We start from the raw sequence: 27,974 nt of genomic DNA on the forward strand, positions 1-27,974 counted from the left end.
GTTGCTTTTGCTGAATCATCAGTACTTTTACCTTATCATACAGCTCTGCAACCCAGGCTTTATTGTTGCCAGGCATAATACATGGTGGCAAATACTTTTCCATTCTTTAAGAGGATATCTGTTAATAGTGATGAAATAGGTAAGAGGAAACGTTAAGGACTTCTGTACTTAGTTTAAATTGATGGCTTTTCGAGAGAACCATATCTATAGAGTCCAGAAACACATAACTTGAATAGACTCTCTGATTTTTCTAAATTGCATTCGTACTTATACGCTTGATTTACTTTGCTGTATGTGCCAACTTCCTTGTAAACAATCAAACGACCAGGAAGATGTTAAAATGCAAGAGCGGGGCTAGGGTAGTTGGACACCAGTATGCTGTTGCACGTGGATGACCCCGCACTCTTTGCCAGGTGCAAAACCTTTGTTAACCAAGCTGCTGTTCTTATAGCTCTCTCCTAGCCCACAAACGAAACGTGTGAGACGCATTACATACACTAATAGAACTTAGAATATATAGGAAACCGTGGCCAATGGAAGTGTCTTATACTGGGGCGGGGGAAGAATCCAGCTCCGGGGGTTAGTACCTGAGATCTTTTGAAAACCCAAGGGACACCAAGAGCTGCCATTTATTTCGGTTTACCCGTTTTCCAAATCGCCTACTACCGTTAATCAAAGCCGGCCACAGAAAGAGAACAGGAGGAGGGAGGAGCGCGTTCTTTACTCGCCAAACACACCCAGCTCCCCTTTCCTCCGCTAAGCCCCGCGGACCCGGTCACAGCCCGCTCCTTCCGCTCCGCCTTCGTTCGCTACTAGTACACTTGTAGAGTCGTCTAATAGAATGCCTGATTGGGTTTGGGGTTTCCCCCCCCAAAAAAAAAAAAAACCGTTCGCGGGCCGGGCTTCCCTGCGGCTCGAAGCGTAAAGCCGCGAGTTTTCCCGTCTCGCCAGAGGACGAGTGTTGTCGGGAGAGTGTTTCTTGGCAACAGGCGCTGCGAAAGACAGGCCTATCGTCAGCAGGGCCCCGGGGTCCTTCTCGCTCTCCGCCGCCGAGGCGTTGTTGCGGGCGTCGTGGTCGGCCGCGTCGTCCCCGCGCCGCGAGCTGAGTCGAGGGGGAGGCCGTGGCCGTGGCCGTGGCGAGCTTCCCAAATGTCGACTAAGAACTTCCGTGTCAGCGACGGTGACTGGATTTGCCCGGACAAAAAGTGAGTAGCGGGGTGCGTGCGAAGGAAGGCCTGCCATTGCCTTGGCCTACGAGGGACTCTGGTGGCGGCGAGGCCTCCGCGTGAAAATGGTGCCTGCGTAGGACTGCCGCGGGGAGAGAAGCAGCACACGGGCTCCCTTCTTGAAAAGATGGGCGGGGAAGGGGGGGTGGGGGTGGGGGTGGGGGTGGGGGTTTATCTTTCGTCCGAACAAAGTTAGGGGGTGAGAGAGCGTCCAGTCATGTTTTTTTCTTCTTCTCTCTCCGCCCTTTTTTTCCTGGCAACCTACCCATCGCTCTACAAATGGTCGGTGTTTGTGGTACGGGAGGAGAGTCTGTGTAACAGTTCATGGTTTTTGCTCCGTCATTGTTGTTTTTAATATGAGACATGTTAAGGCTGCTGTTGCCGTAGTGGGTCTGATAATTTTGTCGAGTGTTATTCCTTTGAAGTCAAATCTACACAAACCGCACAACTTCCTGAGATCATATAGGGGTGCAAAACCCTTTTCTCCGTGTTTTAAATATACCGAGTTGTAAAGACTTGCTATGCAGATGACTACAGGCAGGGGACCCACAAGGACCTGAAGGGAAATCTCATTTTTTTTCTCCCCCACTATTTCCTCTTCCCTTTTCTGAGGGTCCCCATAGGCTGTCCCCTTTTTCTGCTTCCTTCTCTCGTTCCCATCCTCTAGGCAACCTTCCTTTGTCTTCTCCCATGCTTTCAGCTGTTCCTCCTGCCTTCTCCATGGCAGCCTCTATCTGGGAAAACTATTCCCCAGTTGCACAGTGCTGGCGGTTGGGCTGGGCCCAGTGTGGAGTCAGGGACACCTCATTTTTTCCTGCAGCCCCTTCCCCACACTATTTTCTCTTCCCCTCCTCCTGGCAACCCCAAGATGAGGACCTGTTGCTGCTTCCTTTTCTCCTTCCCACCCATCAACCAACTTAAGCTTGTGTGCTCCCAGCCACATAATATTCACTTTGATAATGGTGTTTTGTGGTGTTTGGGCGCAAAGAAACAGCAATTTCAAAGCTTCCAGTTCACTATTATCCTGTGAATAACTCAGCTCATTAGGCTTAAAAGACTGAGAGAAGTTCAGAGTTGTATGCTTTAGGTGTGTTTGGTTTTCTTTTTCATGAGAGAAAAACTGCAGTTAGAAACTAATATTATGCATGTTGTATTTATGCCTTGTGAAAATTTAGAATCAATTAAAAACAAAGAGTCTTCAGCATTGTTACTGGGAATAAGTTATATTGAACCTAGAAGGACTTCCAAGCCTGTAGGTTGTAAGGAATAAGTTATTTAAATGATGTCTCTTATTTTCAGGTGTGGAAATGTTAACTTTGCTAGAAGAACGAGTTGTAACAGATGTGGCCGAGGTAATTATCTAAAATGGTAGTTTTTACTTTTGAGAGGTAGATGAGAAGCAAATGTTAAATTTGTAAGGTGGTGTTTGAAACGTGTTCTTTTTTTGTTGACTTCTTTCAGAAAAAACAACAGAGGCAAAGATGATGAAAGCTGGAGGGACTGAGATAGGAAAGACCCTTGCTGAAAAGAGTCGTGGTCTCTTCAGTGCTAATGATTGGCAGTGTAAAACGTATGTTAGTTTTAAAACTCTTTTATATAACAGTTAATCTCTAATTTTCATGAAACATTTTTTAGGGTTAGTAACTCATTTGTGGTATCATTTTGCTCCCTTCAACCTTTTGAACCTGTGTATATTTATTCACAAGTAAATTCCATTGTATTCAGTGGGCTTATTTCCAGGTAAGTGTGCATAGAGTTGCAGCCTTAATTCCATACTATCCTTATCCTATCTAGGACTGCCAAACTAAATCAGTTTGATCAATAGGTTAGTCAGTGTTGTTGATTTTGATTAGTGGGGTAGCAAATTATTTTACTGAGTTGTTTTCCATTTAATAGGGCTTGGAAACTATTAAAATCAGCTATAAATCTTTAGTTGATAGCACCAGTGTGCTATTTGTTACTCTTCTGTAATAAACTCATGGAAAGTAAGTGGAACTAGAGGATTTTCACACAGCCTTATACTTTAGAGTATAAGGTCTGTTTAAATTTGTAGTCTTTTATGACTTGTAAACCATTTTGGGTACAATTTCCTTATGAAAAAGTGGTATAAAAATGCATTGAATAAGAATACTGCTATTTAGTTCCCGGAGTGGCTGTACAGGCAGCAGGGGCCAGTGGAGCTCTGCAGCTCCCAGATGCTGGCGTGTTTGTCCCTGCGCTGGCGTAGATGCCACTGTATTCTATGATAAAGTGGCACCTATGCCAGTGCGGGGTCACGCTGGCTCCTAAAGAGCTCTGTGCCCCCCTTCAGGAATAAGCTCATAGTTTCTAAATTTTCATTGATAGCCAATGGGAACTGAATGATCATGTTGAAATCTGTACCTGACTGAAGAGCATGTTTTGTCACTGAAGTGCAAAAAAAAAGGAAGAAGAAGCCCTAGGCATTAACCTTTTACTGGCTTCAAATACAAGGTTTTGTTTGGTCATTCCTGATTGTATTTTGCCTGAATTAATTTCAGTAGTGTTGGTCATGAGAGCTAAAAGAGATCACTGTATTGTCAATTCTGTGAATTTTCTGGTATTTAATTTTTTCTTAAAGTTCACTACTGTATGTGTGTGAGCCATTATTTTATTATATTTCAACTGCTGATTCTCTCCCTCCCCCCCCACTCTCTCCAAAAGATGTGGTAACGTTAACTGGGCAAGGAGATCAGAATGCAATATGTGCAACACTCCAAAATATGCCAAGCTTGAGGAAAGGACAGGTAGAGTGATTATTTAATTTAAAAGAATGCTTTTTTATATAATGTACAAACTATGTTTTTCTGATGTACCGTATATACTCGCGTATAAGCCAAGTTTTTCAGCCCAAAAAAAGGGCTGAAATAGCCGAACTCGGCTTATACGCGGGTCAATACGGTAGGGTAGGGGAGGAGGGAACTTACCACCGCCATCGCCACCGCGGCCGGGAGCCTTCCTCCAGCCGGCAGGGGCTTTCCTTGGCCGGCAGGAGGTCCCTCTGCTCAGGCGCCCAGGCGCCTTCCTCCGGCGGGCAGGGGCTTTCCTTGGCCGGCAGGAGGCGCCCAGGCGCCTTCCTCCGGCGGGCAGGGGCTTTCCTTGGCCGGCAGGAGGCGCCCAGGCGCCTACCTCCGGCCGGCAGGGGCCTTCCTGGGCCGGCAGGAGGTCCCTGCCGGCCGCGCCGCTGCCTCCCAGGCGCCTTCCTCCGGCCGGCAGGGGCCTGGAAAGGCCTCCTGCCGTCCCAGGAAAGCGCCGCCGCCGATTCGCCGCGTCTCCCGGTAAGTAGGGGGTTCAGGGGCTCTTCCCCCTCCCCCGCTTGGATGGCACTGGGGTCGGGGTGGGTCGGGAGGCCGGCGGGAGGGCGACCAGGGGCAGGGGCCCTGCGCTCTAAAGTGGCGGCCGCCATTTTAGAGCGCATCATTGCCGGTAAAGGGAATTTCTTATTGACCCTCGGCTTATACGCGGGTCAATAAGAAATTCCCTTTTCTGCCCTCAAATTTGGGGGGTCGGCTTATACTCGGGTCGGCTTATACCCGAGTATATACGGTAAGCATTATTTTGCAAAAAAGCTGTTTCTGTTGGGGTTCAAAGGCACTAACCATTACGATTGATTCGTTTTTGCTTTTGTCTCAACATCATGTCTATGGGTATGGCAACCGAGAATAAAATTTCTGAGGGGTATGGGTCAGCCTTGGCACTTGTATCTTTAAATTGAAAGATTCTAGAAACAGTTGAAAGATCCTAGAAAAGCTCAGTAGGCCATGGAATAGATCCCAAAGATCACTTCAGCACTTGGTGAGTTTTCCAGGAATCTTAACTTCAGGTAGGAAACAGCTGCTGTGGAGGGATTACTTTTCTTTGTTTTTAGCCACCGTCTTGTGTTAATGTGACGTGGCAATGATCTTTTGTGTCAGCACTCTGGCTGTGTATTCTACTACAGACAGCCTGTGCAACTGTCTAGATTACCACACATATACAATTGCATACAAAGAATTTAAAGGTTTACTGGGGAGGCAACATATAATTGTGTGGAAATTGAGAGCAGCAGTGGCATTGGAGTGTAACTGAAATAGATTGCCCCTAAACCCAGAGATGGTGACTGTTCACATGGAATCAGTCTGATTCCACTGAATGGATACCCATTGAATGGGCTTTCATCTAGAACCACAGTATTTTATACAACAAAACAGTCACCTTGCTTCTTGAAATCCAGATTGGAGGGAGATAGTGATCATAATATCTTGTCCTAAAGAAAACGCACATTTTTTTAAACAACACGGCAGTTGTGCTACAGGTAAACTGGCCTGATGCAGTTTTGCTGCTTAGAAGCTGTAATGAATAGTTGAGACTAAAATAAGCACTTTGCCCCCTGTCTGGAGTGAAATACGTAGAAAACTATTCAGCAGCTGCATGAATTGCATACCTTCTTTTTTTGTTAATAACTTTGAATGCAAATAGTTCTGATTGTTTTGTCAATTTCATACTTGTAACCTTTTCAATTACTTTGATGAAGAATTATTTCCTAACAGGATCTACAATCAGAGCACCTTGTGTGTGCCCTGGTGTGTTTCCTTGTGATCCAGATTTTGCCTCGTTTCCCATTTCAGTTCCTTACTATATCAGTAACTGCTCTAAAATGTTGTTCAGCTTTTGATAATTGCTTTCATGAGTGTAAGGGCTTCAATATTGAGTGTAGAGAATATTTCAGCAGCTGCAGTAGGTACACAGAAGTACTACCATGTCCATTGTGATCACAATATCAACATTTGTTTGATGCCATAGCCACTGATAAAGTGGAAATAGGGTTATGTTCCATTCTCAGTAAGAAACCCATAATTCATTTTAAAATTCTACTGTGATGGGGAGTATTGCATTCAGAGGTGCATGAGCAATACATGCATACTACCAAAGATATCATTGGTGTTGACAGTGCCTAGCAACATATAAGTATGGGGATCAAAAAACAGTAACCTGGGCTTCTTCCAGGCACTTTTTACATACAAGGCATTTTACTAAAAAGGGATGTGCTTTCTACCACTCTTGCATGTGTATTTATGTTTACAGCTGTATATATTTAATATGCTGCTGAAAAGTGTTTTGATTCTTCTGACTGCGGGTGTGGTGCTTCTATACACTTTCAGAATAATTCTGTTAATGTGATGATCACACATTTTGTTTTACCTAGCCAAAGCACAGCAAAGAATTGTGGTCAGATAAGTTTAAATTCTGTTATTTGCTTAGAATTTTTTAGTCAGCTTATCTTGGGAAAACATCCACAGAACAGCCCCTTCCTACCCTGAAATTTAATTGTTCAAGTAATTATACTCTGCATTCTGTGTTGTATAGTAGGCCCCCATCATTTGCTGATTCTTGACTCACAAATGCTGCAGCTAAGCCGGGCACATGTGATTTTTTTCCAGGCTGGGTCTACCTCCATGGGAACGTAAGTTCTTTCCAGGGCCATTTCTGCAGCCCAGTCCATCCTTGGAGACTACTGATCCCCTGCCTCCTGTATTCACAGGTTTCACCATTGACAGTAATCCTAAGAACAGAACTTCAAATGGCAAGGGTCTACATATTTTGTGATAACTTTCATATTTAGAAATTTCCATTGGTCTTAGGCAGGTTTTGAAAAATGATTGGCACCTGGGTTGGAATACTTGTTTGAGATTCTTGAAAACTTCTGTTTGCAGGATATGGTGGGGGATTCAATGAAAGAGAGAACGTTGAGTATATAGAACGTGAAGAATCTGATGGGGAATACGATGAGGTAAATGGGATTTGCATTGTGAACAGGCTTATCTTTTTAAAAAGTAATTCAAATGGGAAATCTAAGTATAGTAGGTACTAATCTATAAATTTGTACTGTGCTTTCTATAATTGCACTAAGGTAAAGGAATTTATTGGTTGAAGGAAACCAAGCTGCTAGTTAACTTTAATGTGAACAAGGATAACATTCAAAAGTATAAAATTTGATGTTCAGCTTGCTTTTGCTTTAAAAAAATGTTTCCATTTTATAATGAAAAACAAGTTTCTCTGCAAAACTTGTGAAGGAATTTTCCTTTCATAGGTGGAATCTTATGGGTTACAGTGCAAAAGGATCCACAGTGGTCTTCCCTTAAATTGAATGCATGCATTAATCACTAGTTCCATAAGTATAATTTGTGTGCAAGGAAACCATGGGATACGGTGATTTCTGCTTCTGGGATCATAGAGGTGCCGAAATCCAGATCATATAGAAGTTTCTGCTTCTCTTGCTGGCTCAATTATTGTAAAAGTAGACAACTTGGAGAGCTGAAAACAATTAGCGGTATATATGATGTGAATTGTCTCTGAAGTCCTTTCGTGCATGCTAAAGTATAAGTGTAGTATATGCCTGCCATATATTTGTTTGCAATAATTATAATACAAATTAATATAATATATAATTGTTTCAGAGGGTAACCATGTTGGTCTGCAGTAAAACAGCTAGGTTTGAGTCCAGTAGCCCCTTAGAGATGAACAAGATTTTCAGAGTATGAGCTTTCCAGAGTAAAAACTTCCTTTGTCTTATGTGAATATTTGACAAAGGGAACTTTGATTCTCGAAAGCTTATACCCCAAAAATCTTGTTGGTCTCTAAGATGCTACTGGACTCAAGTCTATCCATAAAATATCATTATTGCTCCTTCAGAAATGAGAGTCACAGCATAAGAAGCTTGTGTTGATCTTGTCCATCACTTCCCTGGATTCCAGCATAGATTTTTAAACTTTATAATTCCATATATGATTGTATAAATCATGGTTTATCTGTGTAGGCAAAAAAGAATAAAAATAGTTTTGTAGCCATTTGATTGTCATCAAGTAGACATGAGACAATGAAATGAAATGAGACTGTAAAGGATATTAAGTAAAGATCAGTGCTTGGCATTGCCCGTACTTAGCTGTTTGCAATGCATCTCTATTCAGTTTGGTCGCAAAAAGAAAAAATACAGAGGAAAGCCAGTTGGTCCTGCATCTATCCTAAAGGAAGTTGAAGATAAGGAATCGGAAGGGGAAGAAGAGGAGGATGAGGATGGAGATCTTTCTAAATATAAATTGGATGAGGTAAAACTGCTTATTTTATATCATTTCTTGTAATCTAAACATATTGTACATGTGGTTAATTCTAACTGCTATTCAGGTATCATGGAACAGCAATATAAATTAGCATGGTGAAGGATCTTAGGAATCAGGCATAGTTACTCTGCTTGTTGCTTCCTGACTGTTAAACAGCAAAGAAGGCCAGATTTTGTTTCAGTAACACACAAGAACCTTGACAGGGAACCTAGAAATATACCAATAGTTCAGTATTCAGCAGCAGGAAAAATGTGGGCTACCAGCTGCTTATGGCTTGGTAAGAAGCTGACTTTACAGCAAACCAAATTGTCATAAGAATAGGTGTGCAAAAGGGAGCAGCGGCTTATCTCATGGTTTGATGTTAAACAATTATAAGCAGCATCCTGGGAATTATACTTATGTGCTCAGGTGTATGTAATTTGTGTACAGAAATAACAGCTGCAGTATAGTCTAGCCCAGCATCTGGTTTTTAACAGTAAATTAACAAGAGTATTGGAAAAACTATTTTTGTTTTTTTCTACAGTTGGGGGACATGTAGGATATTCAAAGACTTGTCTTTTGTCCAAGGAACTGGGGGGAGGGGTAGAGTATGATTTCCCTTTCATCTTTACAACTGTTGAGGTAGGTTGGGCTGCAAGAAATCGCTGCATGAAATCAAACAGGCAAGTGAGTATCTGAACCCAGTACTTCCTGTTCTAAGTCCCAATACATGCACGAAATATATGAGGTGGAACTAAGACCTATTTAATTTAAAAATTATGTAAATGCTTTCTTCCTAATCTGCATAATAGCTTACATTTTCAGGATGAGGATGAAGATGATGCTGATCTCTCAAAATATAATCTCGATGCCAGTGAGGAGGAAGATTCTGCTAAGAAAAAGAAATCCCAGACTAGACAAAGCCGTTCTAAGTCGCGGTCTTCCCATTCACAATCTTCATCTCGCTCATCCTCCCATTCAAGCTCAAGGTCCAGGTCCAGGTAAACGGGTACAGGTCAAGGGTAACGCCAGACAAAATGTCAGTATCTAACTTCTTTATTTACATCTTTTTTTGTGACTGGTTTTTTTCACAGTTTGAGTTGGTCTAATAAATCTTAAATAGTCCACCTGCACAAGTAGATTACTCTTGAGATTATTTTAGGTAATCATACACTTGAGGATATGTACTGGCTTGTAACAATGTAAGTGAATGGCTTGACAATTGATTTTTTAACACTTTCTTAGGCCACAGTTGATTTGGCCTGATATTTGATTGTGCCTGATAGAATTTATGACATTAAGTGCTTTAGCATATGACTTTGATAGCGGTCTGCTGAAGGTAAAGCACTAGCCTTATTGTTTTATTAAGCTAGAAAACATTTCATAGTTGAACTTTTTAACACTTTGGGTTGGAGAGGAGAAACATTTGCTTTATATCTGTTTCTAAATAAGCACTCAGTTTTCTGTGCATAGAAAATCCCTTTTACTGATTAAGCTTGAAGTATTAATAAAAACACTTGGTTTTTTTTTACTGCTGTTTCCTCACCAAAGGTCCTAGTACATTTTGTGCAGTTTTCCACAGTGTTCTTGTTTTGTGGAAAGGTCTGTCTTTCTGTCTTTCTTTCTTTCTATCATTCCTGACATATTGGTGTTTCAAGCAAAACTATATTGGATAGCAGTTGTTTCGTTTTATACAGAGTTTATGTATATATTAATGTTCTATACTCTTATCATAGGGCATCTTTTATATAGCTGCCAAACGGTATTCTAGTGATATTTATCATAGGGCATCTTTTATATAGCTGCCAACTGGTATTCTAGTGATATTTAATCTACAACTGCACTCTTGAACAGGGTTTTAATTTCCAATTTTTTAATGGTACCTGAGTTATTTGAGAATAAATCCTTAGTAGATCATAAATAATCCCTGACAAAAGGCAGATGTTTCTCAATTGAGCATTATGTTGTAGAATTGCTACTAGTTAATGTGAGATTACTCTTTTAAATAAGAATTGGCGTGTAGAATCCAGGAGTCGCATATGTGGCTTCTGTACATTGCTCAGCTGCCTTGCATTTTGTACTACAGCCATTTGTGACCTTAGGAAAAACATGCTGTAGTTAAGGAAGTTGATCATCCTGTGAACATCCTCTGCTACAGTTGAAAGTAGAAATTATGAAAGATGAGACATTTGCATAATATTAATTGAACATGAACAAGGAAAACTTGGGGCTTCATCTAAAATGCTACAAGTACCTGAAAGAGAATCTCATGACATTATTTCAGCAATCAGTATGTCCCATGCTTAACCTCATTGTAATAAATCAGATCTTAACCAACGCTTAAGTATTTTTCTAAAAATGACCTTAAGTTTGATTTTTTAAATAACTCCTGAAACTCTTGTATTAAAAAGATTATCCTGAGCCTTTGGATAGTGATTTGCACAGGTTGAGTAATGGCATTTTGGTCTTGGCTGAAAAGCGTTCTACTTTTTATTAAAGAGCTGAAACTCTGTATATCTTTTTAAAGCATTTTAAAATCTTAAGTAGGCTTTTCTGTTACATGACTTTTCTGCTTCTAGAACTGAATAACTTTAAAATTCAAAATAAAATATATTTATAACTATTGTGTTGTACATAAATATTCATTGACTCTGAAGAACAATCAGTAAACTTTCTAAATCCATACACTGAAACACTGTTGAAATTTATACTCAGAATTTAAAAATAGCATGCCTGTTACTTTGATAAAACATGCATTTTGCCATTGGCAAACCAGGTTCCAAAGAGCCATATTGGATTCTTGGAATTTAATTTGTGTGTATCTAACAGCAGCAGCCCTCCATACTGCATGGCAAACTCCTATGCAGTATGTGTTGTGTTATGGTAATCAGCTGTTGAAAGAAAAAAATAATGGAAAAATTTACTGGATTAGTACATATCACATCAAAAGGTCTTTAGGGTCATTTTAGTGAGATGCTGTACTTAAACCTGTTTGCTGCACTCCAGGAGATAAATAGTTTTTATCTATATTTGCTGCACTCCAGGAGATAAAATAAAATTTTACCTATACTTGCCCTCAATCTTGAGTGCTCAGTCCAAAACAGAATCCTTCATGTTGTTTCAGGTCAAGAAGCTCTTCCAGTTCAAGATCAAGATCTCGTTCTACTTCCAGAGAACATTCTAGATCTCGTGGGTCGAAATCAAGGTGAATGAGGTAGCAACCTCTCTGCTGGGCAGAGAGAGAGAGAGTAAAAGGATAATGAGTAGTGTGCTGTATTCAGCCATAGGTTTTTTGATAGCTCTTCTCCCCTTCCCCCATATGAATTTTATTAGTGTTGCATTCCCTTGCCTGAGGCTGGGGAAGCTTGTTGAATGTACTAATGACTAAAGCAGTAACAGTATTAGGTCAGTATGTTTAAAGTAGGATTCAGCAAAGTCACATTTCTCCACTTTCACCTGCCTGCTGGCAATGCACCAAACTGTCTTGGGTGGGATAGGTCTGTATTTTCTTTGAAATTCATGTAACGTTTCTCAACAGAGGTTTGGATGGGAATATAAGAGGTATATAAAGACCTACCATTCCTTGGATTGTCTTAGTGCAATGCTTGTCTGTATGTATGGCTACCGGAGTGGTGGAGGACCTGGTGTCTTGATATACAATGAATAACTTGGCAAAATAACTCACAAGTTGCTTTTGTATAATTATTATCCTTGTTTGATGGTGCAAAGTAATTGACAGAAGTGTGAGGAGAGTGAAAACATGAAAAGACACACTCTCAGCCTAACTTAACTCACAAGGTTGTTGTGAGAATAAAATGGAGGGGAGAATGATTCAAGGCACTTCAGTTCCTTATTGGGGAGAAAAGTGGGGCTTAAATGAATGAGTAAATAAATACTTTTGGTCCAGATCAAAACACTTGGTAAACAAAAGTTGCAAGCTAGCACACAGCTTAATTTGCTTCTCTGTTTGCAAAGCGATTTTGCTATGTTCTAATCTGATTTTAAAGCTTACTCATACTGATTTTAAAGCTTACTCAGAGGCTCAAGCTGGCAGCTCAATCTCACAGCCACAGTAGCCTCCTGTTCTGGTGCTGGAGTAGGATTGCCATGTGCCAACTTATGGTGGGAAGACTCCTGCTGACAGGGCTGCCCTTGCTCTCCAGACAGATGGGAGAAAGGTCTGGGGGGAAAAGTGACATCACATACACCTGAAAACCCAGATGTAAGCACCTTGAGCAACACTCTGGCCATCCCCAGTTTTGGGGGATGGCCAAAGTGTTTCCCCAGGCACTTACACCTCATCCAGGGTTTCATCTGTATGTGACATCATGCGTCATGTGATATCCTTTCCTCCCCTTGACCCACCTGTAAACCTTTCAGAGATACCACCCTAATATCCTTAGGCTGGACCACACTGCTAACAGACTAATGCCCGCTGCCTTAAACATACATGACACCAGTGGCTTTGGTTCAGCTTCTCTTCTGTTATATTTTTAACTAGAGATGTAAATTGCAGTAATACTTGATTCTTTCTAACATTTCACAGATGAAAATAGGGGTGCTTGTCAGTGGGTGGGCCTGTGGGCAGAGTCTGGCAGCTTAACAGCTCAGTCTGACAAGTACTGATGGGACAAATGCACTCTAGACTCAAATTGTGCCAAAAGCAAAAACTAGCAATTAGTTAAAAGCAGACAAGTGAGAGGTAACGCAACACACGTATGCAAGATATTGCACTGATATAATTTAGATGAAACTTGTTTCCATTTACAGTTGAATAATTCTGAAGCACAGCCAGAAGTGACTAGTCTAATAACAGTGGGTGCATTCATGGCACTGTTTTCAGCATAGGACAAGTAGTAAAGTACTTCTGAACAGTTGCAAAGTGCTTTCTCACCTCAGCTGCAGCCTCATCTTTCCCTACACACTTAGAAATTAAGAAGTGTGACTTAGATGGCATTAATGCCCCCAACACCTTTTGAAACATTGGCCCCAGTCCCAAGAGATCAAAGTACAAAAAGATTACATACTTTTCATACATTAAACTAACTTATTCCTTATATTCCTCAGGAAAACAGACTCCCTCTCCAGTTCTCTTCTTCCAAGAAACTGCAGTTGTTCAGTTTCTTGTCACCCCAGACAATAGTACTCTTTTTTCAGATAGCAGCAAGGCAGATGCCTCTGACCATTTGCAGGCATGAAGGTGATTTAGCCTCTCCCTGTTTTTTCCCCTCAGCAAGGCTGTTTGCCCTTGTAATCAAGATGCTCTAAAATATTATTTACCTTACCTGCTTCAGATTGTTAAATACGCAGGGTAAAATAACATTCAATATCTTTATTATGACACTCTTATGGCTTCTCCATAGAAATTTGCACATATATGCAGTATGCTTCTGATATGCATGTGTGCAAAGGATCATGGTCACTGGGCCTTTCTAGCAAATTTACCAGAAATTTGTTTTCAAAGATCTGTGGTAGGTTGCTTACAATTTCCAAGTTTAAGCTGATTCTCCCACTCTTCTAATACAGAGGTAGTTTATTCTGCAAATGCTTTGCTCCCTTGAGTCTTCTGTTGAGATAGAAACTTTAAATTAAGTAACGTTAAAGGTTTCCATATTGTTACCAGTTATAAGAAAGAAATGTTGCTTTGAATGCCAATATGAATTCCAAAATTAAGCCACAGGTCCAGGCTTGGGAAACATTGTCTGAGGTTGTTGAATTCCTTGTTAGCACAGCTGTAAGTATTTGTTACTCAGCCTGATCTTATGTGTCTGTCATTTAAGTGATACATAATATAGATTTTTTGCTCATTATTTGTATTAGGATTAAATCTTCCTTATCTCTTAATAAAGATCCAGCTCCAGGTCCGTCAGGGGTTCATCAACCCCAAGGAAAAGATCTTACTCAAGCTCTCATTCATCCTCTTCCCCTGAGAGAAGCCGAAAGAGAAGTCGATCTAGATCTTCATCTGGTGATCGCAAAAAAAGGCGAACAGGATCACGGTCACCTGAAAGGTTTGGGTTTCTGTAGAATAAGAATGGTTGGTCCTTATATGTTGATTGAATATGTGGGAGCTAGGGAAAGTTGAATATTTGGGTACTGAGTGTTTGAAGATATCTGTTCCCATTTGAACGAATTTCAGTCTGCCTGGCTCCATATTTTTCTAAATCATAGCCTTAAAATGTATAATTTGTAACAACTCTTAAATTTACTAGACAAGGGTTTATTTTTAAAAGTGTAGAATGTCCATCATGTAGTTAATTTTGCTAAAATATTCTTAGTAATAAAAGCAATACACCTGTGAACTTGTTCCGTACTTACAGTACAGAGATAGACCAAATAATTATATCCACGGTTTATATGTTACCCCATCTTTTCCTCTTTTCTGCTTTGGGCAAAGGTCATAATAACTCAACTTTGTTTGCTTGCTTTTTCTCATTTTGTATGTTACAGGAACCGCAGGTCTTCATCTGGATCTTCTCATTCTGGATCCCGAACAAGTTCTAAAAAGAAATAATGTATTCAGGTTCTCACTCATACACAAACCATCTAGTCCAGTGCATGAGACATTTTTTAAGAAGTTGGTGTCTTACTTGGTCAGAAGTGCTAAATCTGCTAGTAGAGGTGCATGTTAATGGAAAACTGCAGCTGTTTTAATTCATGAAACAAAAACAATGGAACATTTTAAGCCATAAATTGACTCAGTAAAGGTGAGTAATATGGCTCTGTTTTTCTTTCAGAAATGTATGCCTGCTCCATTTTTTTACTGGATTTGAAAGTGTTGATGCTGTATTTTGTTAATTCCTGGTCTCTGAGAGCTTTGTATGGTCCATTCTGATTTGCTGCTTAGCCTTAACATTTGCCACGTACAGATATGCTACGTACAGATCAATATGGATGTGTATAAACATCACTTATACCAAAGTTGAACTGATTCTTTTTCCCTCATCCTTACAAGAATACATGAAACATTCATTCACACCTCAGTAAACAAAAAATATCTCTTCATAGGTAAGATACCAGCAGTTAGATATGCTGTCTTATACAGCTGCTTGCAAATTTGGCAAACAAACAAAGTATGTACAGTTTTGAGCCGAATAGTGCATCTGTGAGTACTTCCTAATGTCAGGGTTTCAAAGAAACTAGTAGAATGTATAAGCTTCAGCTCTGTGAATTAGGTCTTATATTCTAATTCATAGTTGTATAGTCTTTTTGAAACTTGGTAATTGCTGGGATTCAAATAAATGCGTGTGGTATTCTGTGCTCATATGTGCTGTTCAGAAGACCATTTCCTAGTTCAGCCTTTTGACTCATCACTCCCAAAGACAGCTCTCAAGAATTTGATATAAGAAGCTGCAATCAGAATGGAAATGTGGCATACTCTCTTTCTTAGTATGTGTGCAGAAACTTTGGATCCACCAAAAACTGAACAGCTAGGGCATAGTACAAGGAAGTATTAAGAGTTGGATCAAGAACTGCTTTCATTCAGATATTCTGGAGCCTTTTTGTAAAGGAATTTGAATGTAATATGAAATCACTTTAAGTCAATAAGTAAAATTGAATTCAGACTGGCGGGAATTCTGTTCCAGGTTTGTAACTCTTAGAGGAAATACATACTTCAGCATAATTGTAATCACAAATCACTGCAGGTAATTCTGTTACACTAATATAAATTTGTGGCTTAAAATGCTTCATAAAACTTGTTTTACTAGCAATATTTGTTAAATACTGGCCATTTTTAAGCTCCATTTGGGAGAAATGCTTCCTCTTCAGTGACATCCCAAGGTAAGTATGTGAAAGGAGAAGTGTTTCTATGGAAGAAGCAGTATGTCTTCAGTTTTCATATTGAACGTTGCTTTGTAAAGCAAGCTGTACAAAGATAAATGGAGCATACTAGTCTTACATTTTCCTTTTAAGAACATCCTACACTTCTTTCAGACTGGTCAAAGGACAAAGCAAAATGTTTGTTTTGCTGTAGAAATGTTTTGGATAAATTTTGCAGAAGAAAAGTGCCCTGCAATTTTTCCTTCATTGCTTTTTCTTTACTTTTTAAAATTGCTTAATGTAGCATAGACTGCACAAGAATAAAGTCTCCTGTAACTGTGCCTCTGACTTCTTGAAAGTCTTTCTATTAAATTGTGAAAATCTGACTTGCTAGATGCTACATGTTAAAGTTAGTTATTGTGCTTTGTATTCCTAAGTATTGTAACAGGTGGTTTTTAACCTTGGCAAAGCAGTAGCCTAGAGAGAACTAAGGGAAAATTATGGTTTCATTTGGCTTGGATTAAAATGTACTGGTTTGTTCTATTAAAAAATAATTCTGTAGACAAATGTAAATAAAGCATGTGATTCAAAGATGAAATGTATGTATGTATTTGTCAAATCACACCATCTGAACATTTTGTAGAGTTGCAAAGGCAGCAATTTTAGATGTATGCCCATTGATATTTAATAGTTGCAAGCTACAGTGTTCAAATTATAATTTGGTCTCAGAATAGCATATAAATGCAGTGTTTGTATATGCAGTAATCTCTGTAAGCACTTTCTTGCATTGTTTAAATACCCAAAGATGAAATACAATAGTTATTATCTAGGTGCATAACATTAAGTTCCTGAAGAAAAGTTAAAATATAAATTGTATGCCAGGAACTCTTTAGTTCTTTCCAAAGTAATGCTTTAATATTGGCTGGTGCAGCCTCGTTGAGTATTAGACTGTTGTAATGTTTGTTTGTAGACTGTGCTTAGGGTGCTATCCTAGGCACACTTTTCTGGGAGTAAGTCCCATTTCAAATAAGTGGGCTTCTAAATATATATATGAATAAGTGGGCTTCTGAATATATATATTAATTCAGAGGGTTGGATTGACACAGATATTGGATTGCTGAGGCCATCCAATGTTTCCATGGCTGCACTGTAAGCCTTCTTGGCTTAAGTAGTCTGTTTTTGGATTTACTGGTACTCTTTGAGTTTAATAAATACTGATCTTAAAATTCTGTGCTTGAAGCAAAGTTCATTTTGTTGACTTCTGTAAATGATAGCAATGTGGTAGTCCCTGGCAGTAGCTGAAGACTCTGCTGCCACATATAGCCTTACAGACTATATCCAGCCTAACCAATAATATCCACATACTATTCTAGAAACTTTATTCTTGTGTTACCAATACCTATAACATTTGACTGGACACATTTTAAGGTAAATAGGTAATATCTGCTTAAATTCTCTGGGAGTGCAGGAAAGGTCATTGTTGCTATTCAGGAAAATAAAATGTATAATTTAAAAAGATGGTATGGTACAATCTGATTAAAGCCAAAGTATTCACAAGTGCGCAATTACTTGCTGTCATATTATTGCATCCTATATTTGTGTTAGAATCTTTGTTAACCTAATGGGAGTAAGATGCAAGAAGTAGAGCAGAAGAGAATATTTTTCAAAATGAGGTCAAAAAAGCTTGATCATAATATGAATACAACCAGCAAATGGTGAGTGATCCTGCAGCCTACCTCTTTCTGGATGCAAGCATCATAGTCACCAATAATATCTAATCTCAAAGTGTCACCATCTGTGGATACCTAAATTTGGAGACTGGGGGCATGGGCAAACAAGGCAGATCTTTCTACAAACCTGAGAAAAGCCCCAGCTTTGCAGAAAAATCTGAAATTAAAAACAACAACAACATGAGGATTAAATGCCTCCAATGATAGAAGTACCTATATCTTTATGAATCAGATGCCCTCAGTGGCTGTTGCTAGGAAACCAGCGATATTCAAGCCTTGGTTTCTCTCAGGAAAAAGTAGGGGAACAGGAAAGGGCCTATTCAGCCTTTGAGGGAGGACTTATTGGGGCCAAGCCTGGCAGCAGCCACTGAACAATTTGCTACCATGTGAATTGCATGACTCACCCAGGCTCAGTTGCTTGCTTACTATTCAGTAGTAGTCACCCCATAGAAATCAGTGTAGTGGGAAGGAGAGAAGGAAGCCAGAAGAAAGAAGCAATAATGAAGGAAAAATGAGGTTCCCCCTGCAAGTCATTGTTGGTCCCTTGCTTGTGAAGTTCTAATGAAGATGTAAAACCTATCTATATTGGAAAAAAAGGCAGTAAATTGGAGAACTGAAGAATCTCGATACAGGTGTTTTGTGTTCAATGTATTCATAATATACAGTGTACAACTTTTAAGTTCTCCGCTTGCATTAAGTTCATTTGCCAACTTTTGCTATAGATGAATTGCTTCTGGGAAAGCAGTACAAATGGTATGCAGTACCACCGGTAAAATATCTATAAATTGATTTGCCTTAAAAGCATTCATAAAATCAAGATAATCATTCCCATAATAGAAGTGTTGCCTAGTGTTGATAAACATCTGTGGTACAGAAAGGGCATAAATCTGATGTAATGGTGTAAACAATCTGTTCTTGGGCGCTGACATCCCTCCAAGGCAATACTGGAGTTACTGAAATAAGGAAGATACCTTTAGCCAGTTATCCTGTTTTTTGTTTTAACAATTTAATAATCATGTGAAATGAGAATGCACTTTTTGCCAGGTTTTTTATCTTGCTATAATGTTCTGTTAAATGTAAAAATATGGCTTCCTTAGAAGCTGTGAGAACTTTGTATCCTTTACACCTATTCCGATACTTTAAACCAGGGGTGTCAAACATACGGCCCACGGAGCCAAGGCAGCTAGTCCCCCTTTCCCCTGACCTTTTCTGAGCTTCTGAATTAATGGCAGGGACTAGAGATACAAACTTCATAGAAGGCCCTTTCAAAGTCAAGTAATGATTTTTTTACTTAAATACAAACATACTTTACAAAATGACAATAAGACTGTTAAATAAAAGAAAATACTGTAAGAATATTATTGTAAACTTGTTTGTGTTTTAAGTAGAAAACAATATTATTAATTGACTTTGCCTGTGTCTTTTGTATAGTTTGTATCTCCAGTATCAGACATTACATTTTATGGTATTTATTTATTTATGTACACATGGCCCGGCCCGACCAAGTGACATTTATGTCATACCGGCCCTCCTAACAAATGAGTTCAACAGCCCTGCTTTAAACAAAGGCATCAATGGTATGCATTGACTGTGGTTGGGTATGCAATTACCGTAGGTAGTGGAATCCCTAGGGTTACTTGCAGTCGTTTTGATATGAATCTTCGCTCACAGAACAGATCTTTCCTGACTGCTCCCAATCACACTGCAGCCCACTACATTCATCAAACTGCTGCTCCTGGCTGTTGGATGACCCACAAGTGTGGGTCTTGGTATCCTTGCAAGTACAACTTATAGTATGCAGTGATCCATGCATGACAAAAGGATTATCCTCAGTTTTTCCACCTTCAGCTCACCTTATTGCCCCCAAAGAAATACCAGATCAAGAGTGTGACTTGCAAAGTGCGTGGAGCCATTTATTGAGACCATGAAATCCTAAAGCAATGCTGAAAAGATAGACTCATCATAAATGTTGAAATCCCCCCCAAAAAAACAACCATCTTAGGAATTCTCAACATAACCTCCAAGAGCCCCTTTGCCAGCTCAGAGAGGGAAATAGTTAGGTGGTACAATGGCTGGAACAACAGCATCATCCTAATTTGAACACTAATCACACTGGAAAAATCCTGGACAGGTCAGTGCACCGGGGAACAGAATCCTGATATATCACCAAGTATGCTGAGGGGGGCATAGTTGAGAGAGGTTAATTGCACTCAGCTTCCCCGATCAGGTCATGGTGATGCATGCTAGGTTAGCCTCCTCCCCCAGGATTAAATCCTGAATGGCTGCTGTTTTACCTGTGACCAACCTAGCATTTAACAGCAGCACATACCCCACCATATTTGATATGGTCAACTGCATCAATCTGCCTGGAAAAATAATTAAAAGGGGCAACTGCTCACAATTGTCTGATATCCCTTACCCTTACACTGTGTATTCCCCCACCACCACATTTCTCCCTACCCTTACCCTATGGATCATGGCACCATGCTCTACACAATTCTACCCCCCCCCCGCCAGAAACACATTACACCAGCAGTGTGACACAAAAGCATAGATGCACACTCAAACAATAAAAGTCCAGATACCAGCTCTTACTTAGTTATGGACAGGACAAAAAGCACACAGCCAATTCTCACCTGGTATAAAACAAACTAAGAATATACCCTCCTCACTCATTCTCCATGGAGCTAGTCTTTCACTAGATTGGCTCTTCCAGTTTTCCGGACCCTAGACCGGGGTGTCAAACTCATGTTATGAGGGCCGGATATGACATAAATGTCACTTGGTCGGACTGGGCCATGTGTGCCAAATCAAACATACAAATAAATACCATAAAATGTAATGCCAGGTACCAGAGAGATGAACTTAATAGAAGACACAGGCAAAGTCAATTAATGATATTATTTTGTTATTGTTTTAAGCATGTTTGTATTTTAAGTAAAAAATAAAATAAAAATAATATTAATTTGCTTTGCCTGTGTCTTCTATAAAGTTTGTATTTCTGGTCCTTGGGCTTTAATTTGATCTGGACTGGATATGTATATATATATATATATATATATATATATATATATATATATATATATATATATATATATATATATATATATATATATAGGGGCAAAACATAATGTCCCTGTATATTATATACATATATTTCTTTATATATACATATATAATATACATATATAAACACCAACTCTTTTAAACGATAGAATAAATTGTGCTGACTTCCATTAATTGTAAATGAATAATTACAATTATCTGAGGGGCTCTAGGCAGGGATCAGAGTCTTGCTCCTGTGGGCTGGTGTGCTGTGCCTCTTGAAGAAACACTTCTATTGCAGGTGGCTGGTTAACCAAAAATGGAGAAAAAGCTGAAAAACTCCTTCCCCAAACAAGCCTTATTTTGAAAGATCCATGCTAGCTCTAACCTACCATATCCCATTAAGGTCATCTGTAAAATGTATTATTTACCATGCTTTCTAGAAAACCCCATTTGTGTGTGTATTTAGCTCTGTAACACACACAGCATTCCAGTCATTTTTGCTTCCAAAAAGCAATAATTTCAGTTTATCTCAAGTGAGTATTCATGGCTATTAGTTACAGTGGATACTAGTCGTGCTGCATACCTATTCTCTCTAGTATCGGAGGAGCATGCCTATTATATTAGGTGCTGTGGAACACAGGCAGGATGGTGCTGCTGCAGTTGTCTTATTTGTGGGCTTCCTAGAGGCACCTGGTTGGCCACTGTGTGAACAGACTGCTGGACTTGATGGGCCTTGGTCTGATCCAGTAGGGCCTTTCTTATGTTCTTATGTTCTCTTTCTGGATACCTGTATTAAAGTTTTTAGCACAGAAACAAAAACTTGTTTTTTAAAGATATCTCCTTATGACAGATTTGTAAGCAATTCTTTTTTTAAAAAAATAGGTAAGGGGCAGGTAGGCTGAACCACAGCACTGGCAGCTTTCTACCTGCACAATCAGTGGTGACGTTTCTAACTCACTTGCCCCATGGCTAGGGGAGCAAGGGCCAGTAGCAAAACCTGTGTCAATCCCAGAGGTGGCCAACCTGCATCTCTCCCCATAGTTCACCCACTTCTCCTTCCCGGTACTTTCCAGACCTTGGCTCTCTTCCAGCAACAACCTATTCGTTTCAGTGTGTTCCTGTGTGAAGGGAAGGAAGAGAAGCCCCTCAGAGCAAGAGAAAGAGGAGGCTGACTACAACAAGGGAGGGGAAAGGGGCAACTGGAAGGAGAGCTGGAAAGCAAATGCAAAGTCTGTTTTGAGAAGAGAAAGGTGAGCTACAGCAAGAGAGGGAGAGAAAAGGGGTGTCCTGCAAAGTCTGTTTTGAGAAGGGAAAGGTGAGCTACAGCAAGAGGAGAGAGGAAAGGGGTGGCGGGAAGGAGAGCTGGAAAGCAAATGCAAAGTGTGTTTGAAGAAGGGAAAGGCGAGCTACAGCAAAAGGAGCGAGGAAAGGGGAGGCTGGAAGGAGAGCTGGTGTAGATAACTGGCAAGATCATTTCTTCGCAGAAAGACGCACTAATCCAAGTTTCTAAGTGGTGCTTCATGCCTTTTGTTTATCTGAAATGAGGGCTGGATAGTAAAAACAAGAAGAAAAACGGGGGGAAAAATGAAATGAGGGCTGGATTAACAGCAGTCCCAATTGAAGAACCTGATCCTTAAGGCGGGAATGCTATCAAAGATTCTCTGTCAAGTCTGGATTGTGTGTGTAAAGTGCCAAGTTGCAGCTGATTTATGGCGACCCCTTTTTGGGGTTTTCATGGCAAGAGACTAACAGAGGTGGTTTGCCAGTGCCTTCCTCTGCACAGCAACCCTGGTATTCCTTGGTGGTCTCCCATCCAAATACTAACCAGGGCTGACCCTGCTTAGCTTCTGAGATCTGAGGAGATCAGGCTAGCCTGGGCCATCCAGGATTACATTTCAATTAATCCTCATGTAGCTCATAGTAAAAGGCCATGTGAGGGTTAATTGAAACAAATGCAAGCACTGTCGAGCACTTTCTCCGCTTTTCCTGAATTTGACTAAAAGGCAAAACAGAGTTTGGTATCATGGCATACAGATCACGTCTCTCTCCAAATATCTCCTACTATAAGAGGGGGGGGGTCTTGAGGAACTTCATGGCACAAATGCTATGAAACAGAGCAACCATTTTCTGTGACTCTTGCCAGACAGAAATGGAAGCACAGGTGTGCAGTACCTTACCCGACTGCACACCTGCTCAAGCAAAGATATAGTTAGTACACTACAGACACACACACACTTCCTGACAATTACATATACGGTAATTGATAAGATTGTCAATAAGAGACACTGTCCTTCAGTGTTACTCCTCTGAAGATGCCTGCCACAGCTGCTGGCGAAACGTCAGGAAAGAAAATACCAAGACCACGGTCACACAGCCCGGATAACCTACAAGAACCAATTGATAAGATTGTCCCAAAATTTCCATTTTTTGTGGAGGCTGGCCAGGGGTGAAAGTAAGTAAAACTTTTTTGCCAGTAAAGTTGGGGGGGGGTTGAAGCAGAGGGGTTGAGGTACAAGCCTGTACTACTTTATTTCCCCCCGAGGCTAGCCTAGTTTAGCCTAGCCTCAATGAGAAGCAGGGCCATTTCTGTAGTACCCCCAGAAGTGTGAGATGCTCTCCCGCCGAATCATCAAATGGGCCCATCTACTTAATTAGAAATCCAAAAGCAGCTGGGGGGGGGGGTTGTTTTGTTTTTTGTTTCTGTACTGTCTTATGGTTGCATTGTTAATTTCTGTGCTTCATATGTTGGGATTTTTATTGTATACTGCTGCTTCTATTTACTTTCTTAGATTATAAGTAGTTGATATAAGAATTTGATGCAAGCCATTTGCACGGTGTGGCATATAAATAAAGGAATCAAAGAGGCAATATCTCAGCCAGACTACAAGCTTCAGGTTTATGCCTGGGTATAGGATTAAATCACGGAACTGATATTTGAAGCATTACTAATATTCCATACATATTGCATGAGGAAAGTAATATTGAATTTATAGGCTGGACAAATTATTTAAATTGTCACATGATGAAGACTCCTAACAAATGGATTTATAAATGTGCACCGTAATATTTATTTTTTAAAACCTGTGTAAATTCCATGTTATCAATGCAGGATTTTTTTTTAAAGTATATAGCTATCCCCTTGTGGGAAGGTCACCGTAAGGAAGGGCGCAGTCTTTTGAGGGCCGTCCTCTGCGCCCCTCTCCTAGTCAAAAATCAAAGCTCCGCCAACCGGATTTCAAAATTAAAAATTAAAACAAGCCTCGCGGGTGTTTACTCCCGGGACCTACTGTCGCCACGTGGCCGCCTACTGGCGCGGTCTTCCACTTCCCGCTAGATGTCCTCCTTGCCTCTGTTAAAGCGGCGGCGGTTTGCCCGCTTCAAACTCTAGCGAAAGCTTCTGGGGGTGTTTTGCGCCTGTCTTTGCAAGCGCCGTCGGGCAGCCGTCCTTCAGCACGCATCTATTGGAGACTGATCAGGCGTCGTTTGGGAGAAACGGCAAGACAGCAACCAAGGCCAATGATGCACGGAAGGGTTTGCCTTGGATTTGCCGCTCTCTAGATGCACGTCCCCCCGGCCTATCCCAATTCTTCAAACTCAGCAATAAGCTACTACGTAGAGTTTTGAGAATCCCGATGGGGGAAACGTGCATCTACAGAGCGGCAATTCCAAGGCAAAACAAGAATCACTGGGAAAGACAGGCATGCTAGGAAAAGTTGAGGGCAGCAGGGAAAGAGGAAGACCCAACAAGAGATGGATGGACTCAATAATAAAAAAAAAGCCGCAGCCTTCAAATTGCAAGATCTGAGCAAGGTTGTCAAAGATAGGACATTTTGGAGGACTTTCATTCACAGGGTCGCCATGAGTCGGAAGCGACTTGACGGCACTTAACACACAACACGCACGGTCGCTTGAGCCTCCTTTCTTCCCTGTTCCAGCCAGGATTCAGCCAGGATCGAACGCACGACCGTGCGTTCGATCCTGGCTGAATCCTGGCTGGAACAGGGAAGAAAGGAGGCTCAAGCGACCGTGCGTTTTCGCCCGTAGAGCGGCAAATCCAAGGCAAAACTTCCCATGCCAAACCTCCCCTGGAAGGGTTTGCCTTGGATTTGCCGCTCTCTAGAGGCACGTTTTCGCCATCCGGATTCTCAAAACTCTGCAGGGGGGCTTAATCGTTGAGTTTGGAGAATTCGGGGGAGGGGGCGGGAGGCGCCTGGAGAGAGCGGCGGATCCGAGGCCAAACCTCCCGTGCATCCACACCTCCAAGAAACACTAGCTTGACTGTGGTTTAATCCCTTCCTTGTACTTGGCATGATGGTTACATCAAGGTATTGAAATTATAAACTTTAACAAGATAAGTATATTTTAATTAATGCGGGGATTAATTCTGGCAGCAAAAGTCTATACAGTTTATTTTGAGACGGAAAAGAGTGAGGGGGAAGTCCTTTCAAGTTTAAATGACTATTTTTTGGTTGTTGTTTTTTTACCACTATCAATTTTTTTAGTAAACAGATGTTGATGTTATTGTCGAAGGCTTTCACGGTCAGAGTTCATTGGTTCTCGTAGGTTATCCGGTTACCTCGTAGGTTATCTCGGTTCTACCAAGACCACGGTTACACAGCCCGGAGAACCTACGAGAACCAGATGTTGATGTTGATATATTAAATGAAGAAAATAATAATACAATTTAAGAAAGAAAGAAAGAAAGAAACTAGCTTGACTGAAGCGGACGCGAGTGGGGCTTCGAGAAGCATACAGCACCGACGACGACCGCCCGGAGCTCTGGCGTTCCCAGGAAGCCCCCGGCCCGGCGGACCTGGGGAGGAGAGCCAGCGACAAACTCCGCTCCGCAGAGGAGGCAGCTCTGCCAGACGGCCGGCTGCTCCCTGCCTGCCTCCCTGCCGCCCTCGAGGTCTGCGTCCCGGCCGGCGCGAGGGGGGTGGGTGGCGGCGGGGCTCCGCCCCCTCCGCCTTATAGGGCGGCGGCGGCGGCGGCGGGCGCGGGCAGCCCAGTGCGGCGCGCCGGGGAGCCCCGACGGGCGGAGCGGAGCGGAGCGGGGCGAGTTGGGCGCGCCATGGGCCGGGGCGAGAGCGGCGCCCGCTTGCCGCCCTGAGGCGGTGCGGGCCGTGCCCCGAGGGCTGAACGCCAGCGCCATGGCCCCGCCGGCGGGCAACGGCACGGCGCCGTGCGGCGCCGTGTCGGTGGGGTTCCCCTTGGCCATGATGGTGGCGGGGCTGGCGGGCAACGCGCTGGCGCTGCTGCTGGTCTCGCGGGCCTACCGCCGCAAGGAGAACCGGCGCAAGAGGGCCTTCCTGCTGTGCCTGGGCGCCCTGGCGCTGACCGACCTGGCGGGGCAGCTGGTGACCAGCCCCGTGGTGGTGGCCGTGTACCGCGCGGGCCGCGACTGGGGGCGGGTGGACCCCTCGCGGCGCCTGTGCGCCTTCTTCGGGCTGTGCATGACGGCCTTCGGGCTGTGCCCCCTGCTCATCGCCAGCGCCATGGCGGTGGAACGGGCGCTGGCCACCCGCGCCCCGCACTGCTACGCGGGCCGCCTGGGGACGCGCGCCGCCAAGCGGGTGCTGCTGGGCGTGTGGCTGGCCGGGCTCGCCTTCGCCCTCCTGCCCCTGGCGGGCGTGGGCAGGTACGCGCTGCAGTGGCCGGGCACCTGGTGCTTCATCGGCACGGGGCCCCAGGAGGGCGGCGGCGGCGGCGGCGGCGGCGGCCGCACGGGCAGCCTGGTCTTCGCGGCGCTGTTCGCCGGCCTGGGGCTCTCCTCCCTGGCGGTCACCGTGGCGTGCAACGTGGCCACCATCGCGGCGCTGGTGGGCCGGTGCCGGGCCAAAAGCTCCAAGTCCCGGTCCAGGAGGCAGTGGGGCCGGATCGCCACGGAAACGCTGATCCAGCTGCTGGGCATCATGTGCGTCCTCCTGGCCTGCTGGTCCCCCCTTTTGGTAGGTCGCTTGCCTCTGCTCTGATTTCACGGTTGGCATCCAAACATTTTTTTCTGGCAGGGTGGGAGCTTTCGTGAGCCACAGCTCAAGTGAGCTGCGGCTCACGAAAGCTCACACCCTGCCAGAGTGAGCTGTGGCTCACGAAAGCTCACACCCTCACAGAAAATATTTGTGTTAGTCTTTAAGGTGCTCCTGGACTCTTGATCTTTTCTACTACTGCAGGCAGACTAACACGGCGACCCACTGGGAATTATCTTCATGAGTGACTTGGGTGACTTTTGTGACCGGTTGGGTCTGTCCGTCTCTCTCTCTCTCCCCCCCCCCGCCCACCCTTTTAAAAGTATCTCTACAAAGAGAACTGACAATCTCAATTTCGAACAAAATGAACAGCCCGTAAACCTGCCTGCAACTTTATACGCCTAGCTTCCTAGGCTCTGATTTCACTGTTGACGTGTGTGACTTTGTGACCGATTGGGTCGGTCTCTCTCTCTCTCTCTCTCTCTCCTCCCCCCCCCCTTTAAAAGTATCCCTACAGAGAGAACTTAAAACCTCAATTTAGAACAAAATTAACAACCTATAAATCTGCCCACAACTTTGAGTGCCTGGCTTCCACCTTTAAATGCCTAGCTTCCTCCAGTTTCAGTCTAAATCCAATGAAATTAATGAGTTTAGACAGGAGGAACTCTGCATAGGATTGCATTGTTGGACTGGCTTGCTCTCTCCGAATATACACTGACTTCAGAGTATATAGGGGGTTACCGCTTTATGTATTCCCAGCGATGTAGTAAGAGTTTGAAAATGTTATAAACAACATTACTTTGAAAGGGTTTTTGGATGCCACGGCTAAAAAGTGGTTGGAAGACGTCTTCACAGCTAAAGGGGCCAAACAAAGTGCAAACAGTATTTTTTTTATAACAGTTTCAAACTCTTAATACATCAGTGGGAAATGGGAATACATAGAAAGTGCAAACAGTATTTTTTATAACATTTTCAAACTCTTAATACATCGCTGGGAATACATAATGCGGTAACCCTCACAGGCAGGGAGGGGAATGAAGGGGGGTGAAGAGAATGAAACAAAGCATGGAGCTCTGACCTTCTGTATTAGGCCGATAGCTGTTCACAAATGTTGATGAGGATGAATAGAGATGGCAATCTTATGAAGTT

General features: G+C 42.3%; 2 protein-coding genes across 3 annotated transcripts in view; both read left to right on the forward strand.

The window, feature by feature from the left end:
* The first annotated feature begins 1,134 nt into the window (after positions 1 to 1,134).
* ZRANB2 (zinc finger RANBP2-type containing 2) lies at positions 1,135 to 15,092 on the forward strand. 2 transcript variants are annotated; one of them, XM_056844297.1, is made up of 10 exons: positions 1,135 to 1,205; positions 2,526 to 2,578; positions 2,688 to 2,796; positions 3,909 to 3,991; positions 6,938 to 7,014; positions 8,192 to 8,329; positions 9,146 to 9,321; positions 11,445 to 11,525; positions 14,170 to 14,331; positions 14,771 to 15,092. In XM_056844297.1, exons 1-10 carry the CDS (start codon positions 1,150 to 1,152, stop codon positions 14,832 to 14,834), a joined length of 999 nt encoding a protein of 332 aa, XP_056700275.1. In that variant the 5' UTR covers positions 1,135 to 1,149; the 3' UTR covers positions 14,835 to 15,092. The 2 variants fall into 2 exon arrangements, with proteins under 2 accessions (XP_056700275.1, XP_056700276.1); XM_056844298.1 differs by having other exon boundaries at positions 9,152 to 9,321.
* A 2,621-nt stretch (positions 15,093 to 17,713) lies between these two features.
* PTGER3 (prostaglandin E receptor 3) overlaps positions 17,714 to 27,974 on the forward strand; it is a 33,495-nt gene continuing 23,234 nt past the window's right edge. Inside the window, exons 1-2 of the mRNA XM_056844758.1 lie at positions 17,714 to 17,796; positions 25,652 to 26,807. Of these exons, the coding sequence (XP_056700736.1) occupies positions 17,714 to 17,796; positions 25,652 to 26,807 (1,239 nt within the window). The remainder of the gene's footprint in view (positions 17,797 to 25,651; positions 26,808 to 27,974) is intronic.

The sequence above is a fragment of the Euleptes europaea genome, chromosome 2, assembly GCF_029931775.1.
Source record: "Euleptes europaea isolate rEulEur1 chromosome 2, rEulEur1.hap1, whole genome shotgun sequence".
NCBI lineage: Eukaryota > Metazoa > Chordata > Lepidosauria > Squamata > Sphaerodactylidae > Euleptes > Euleptes europaea.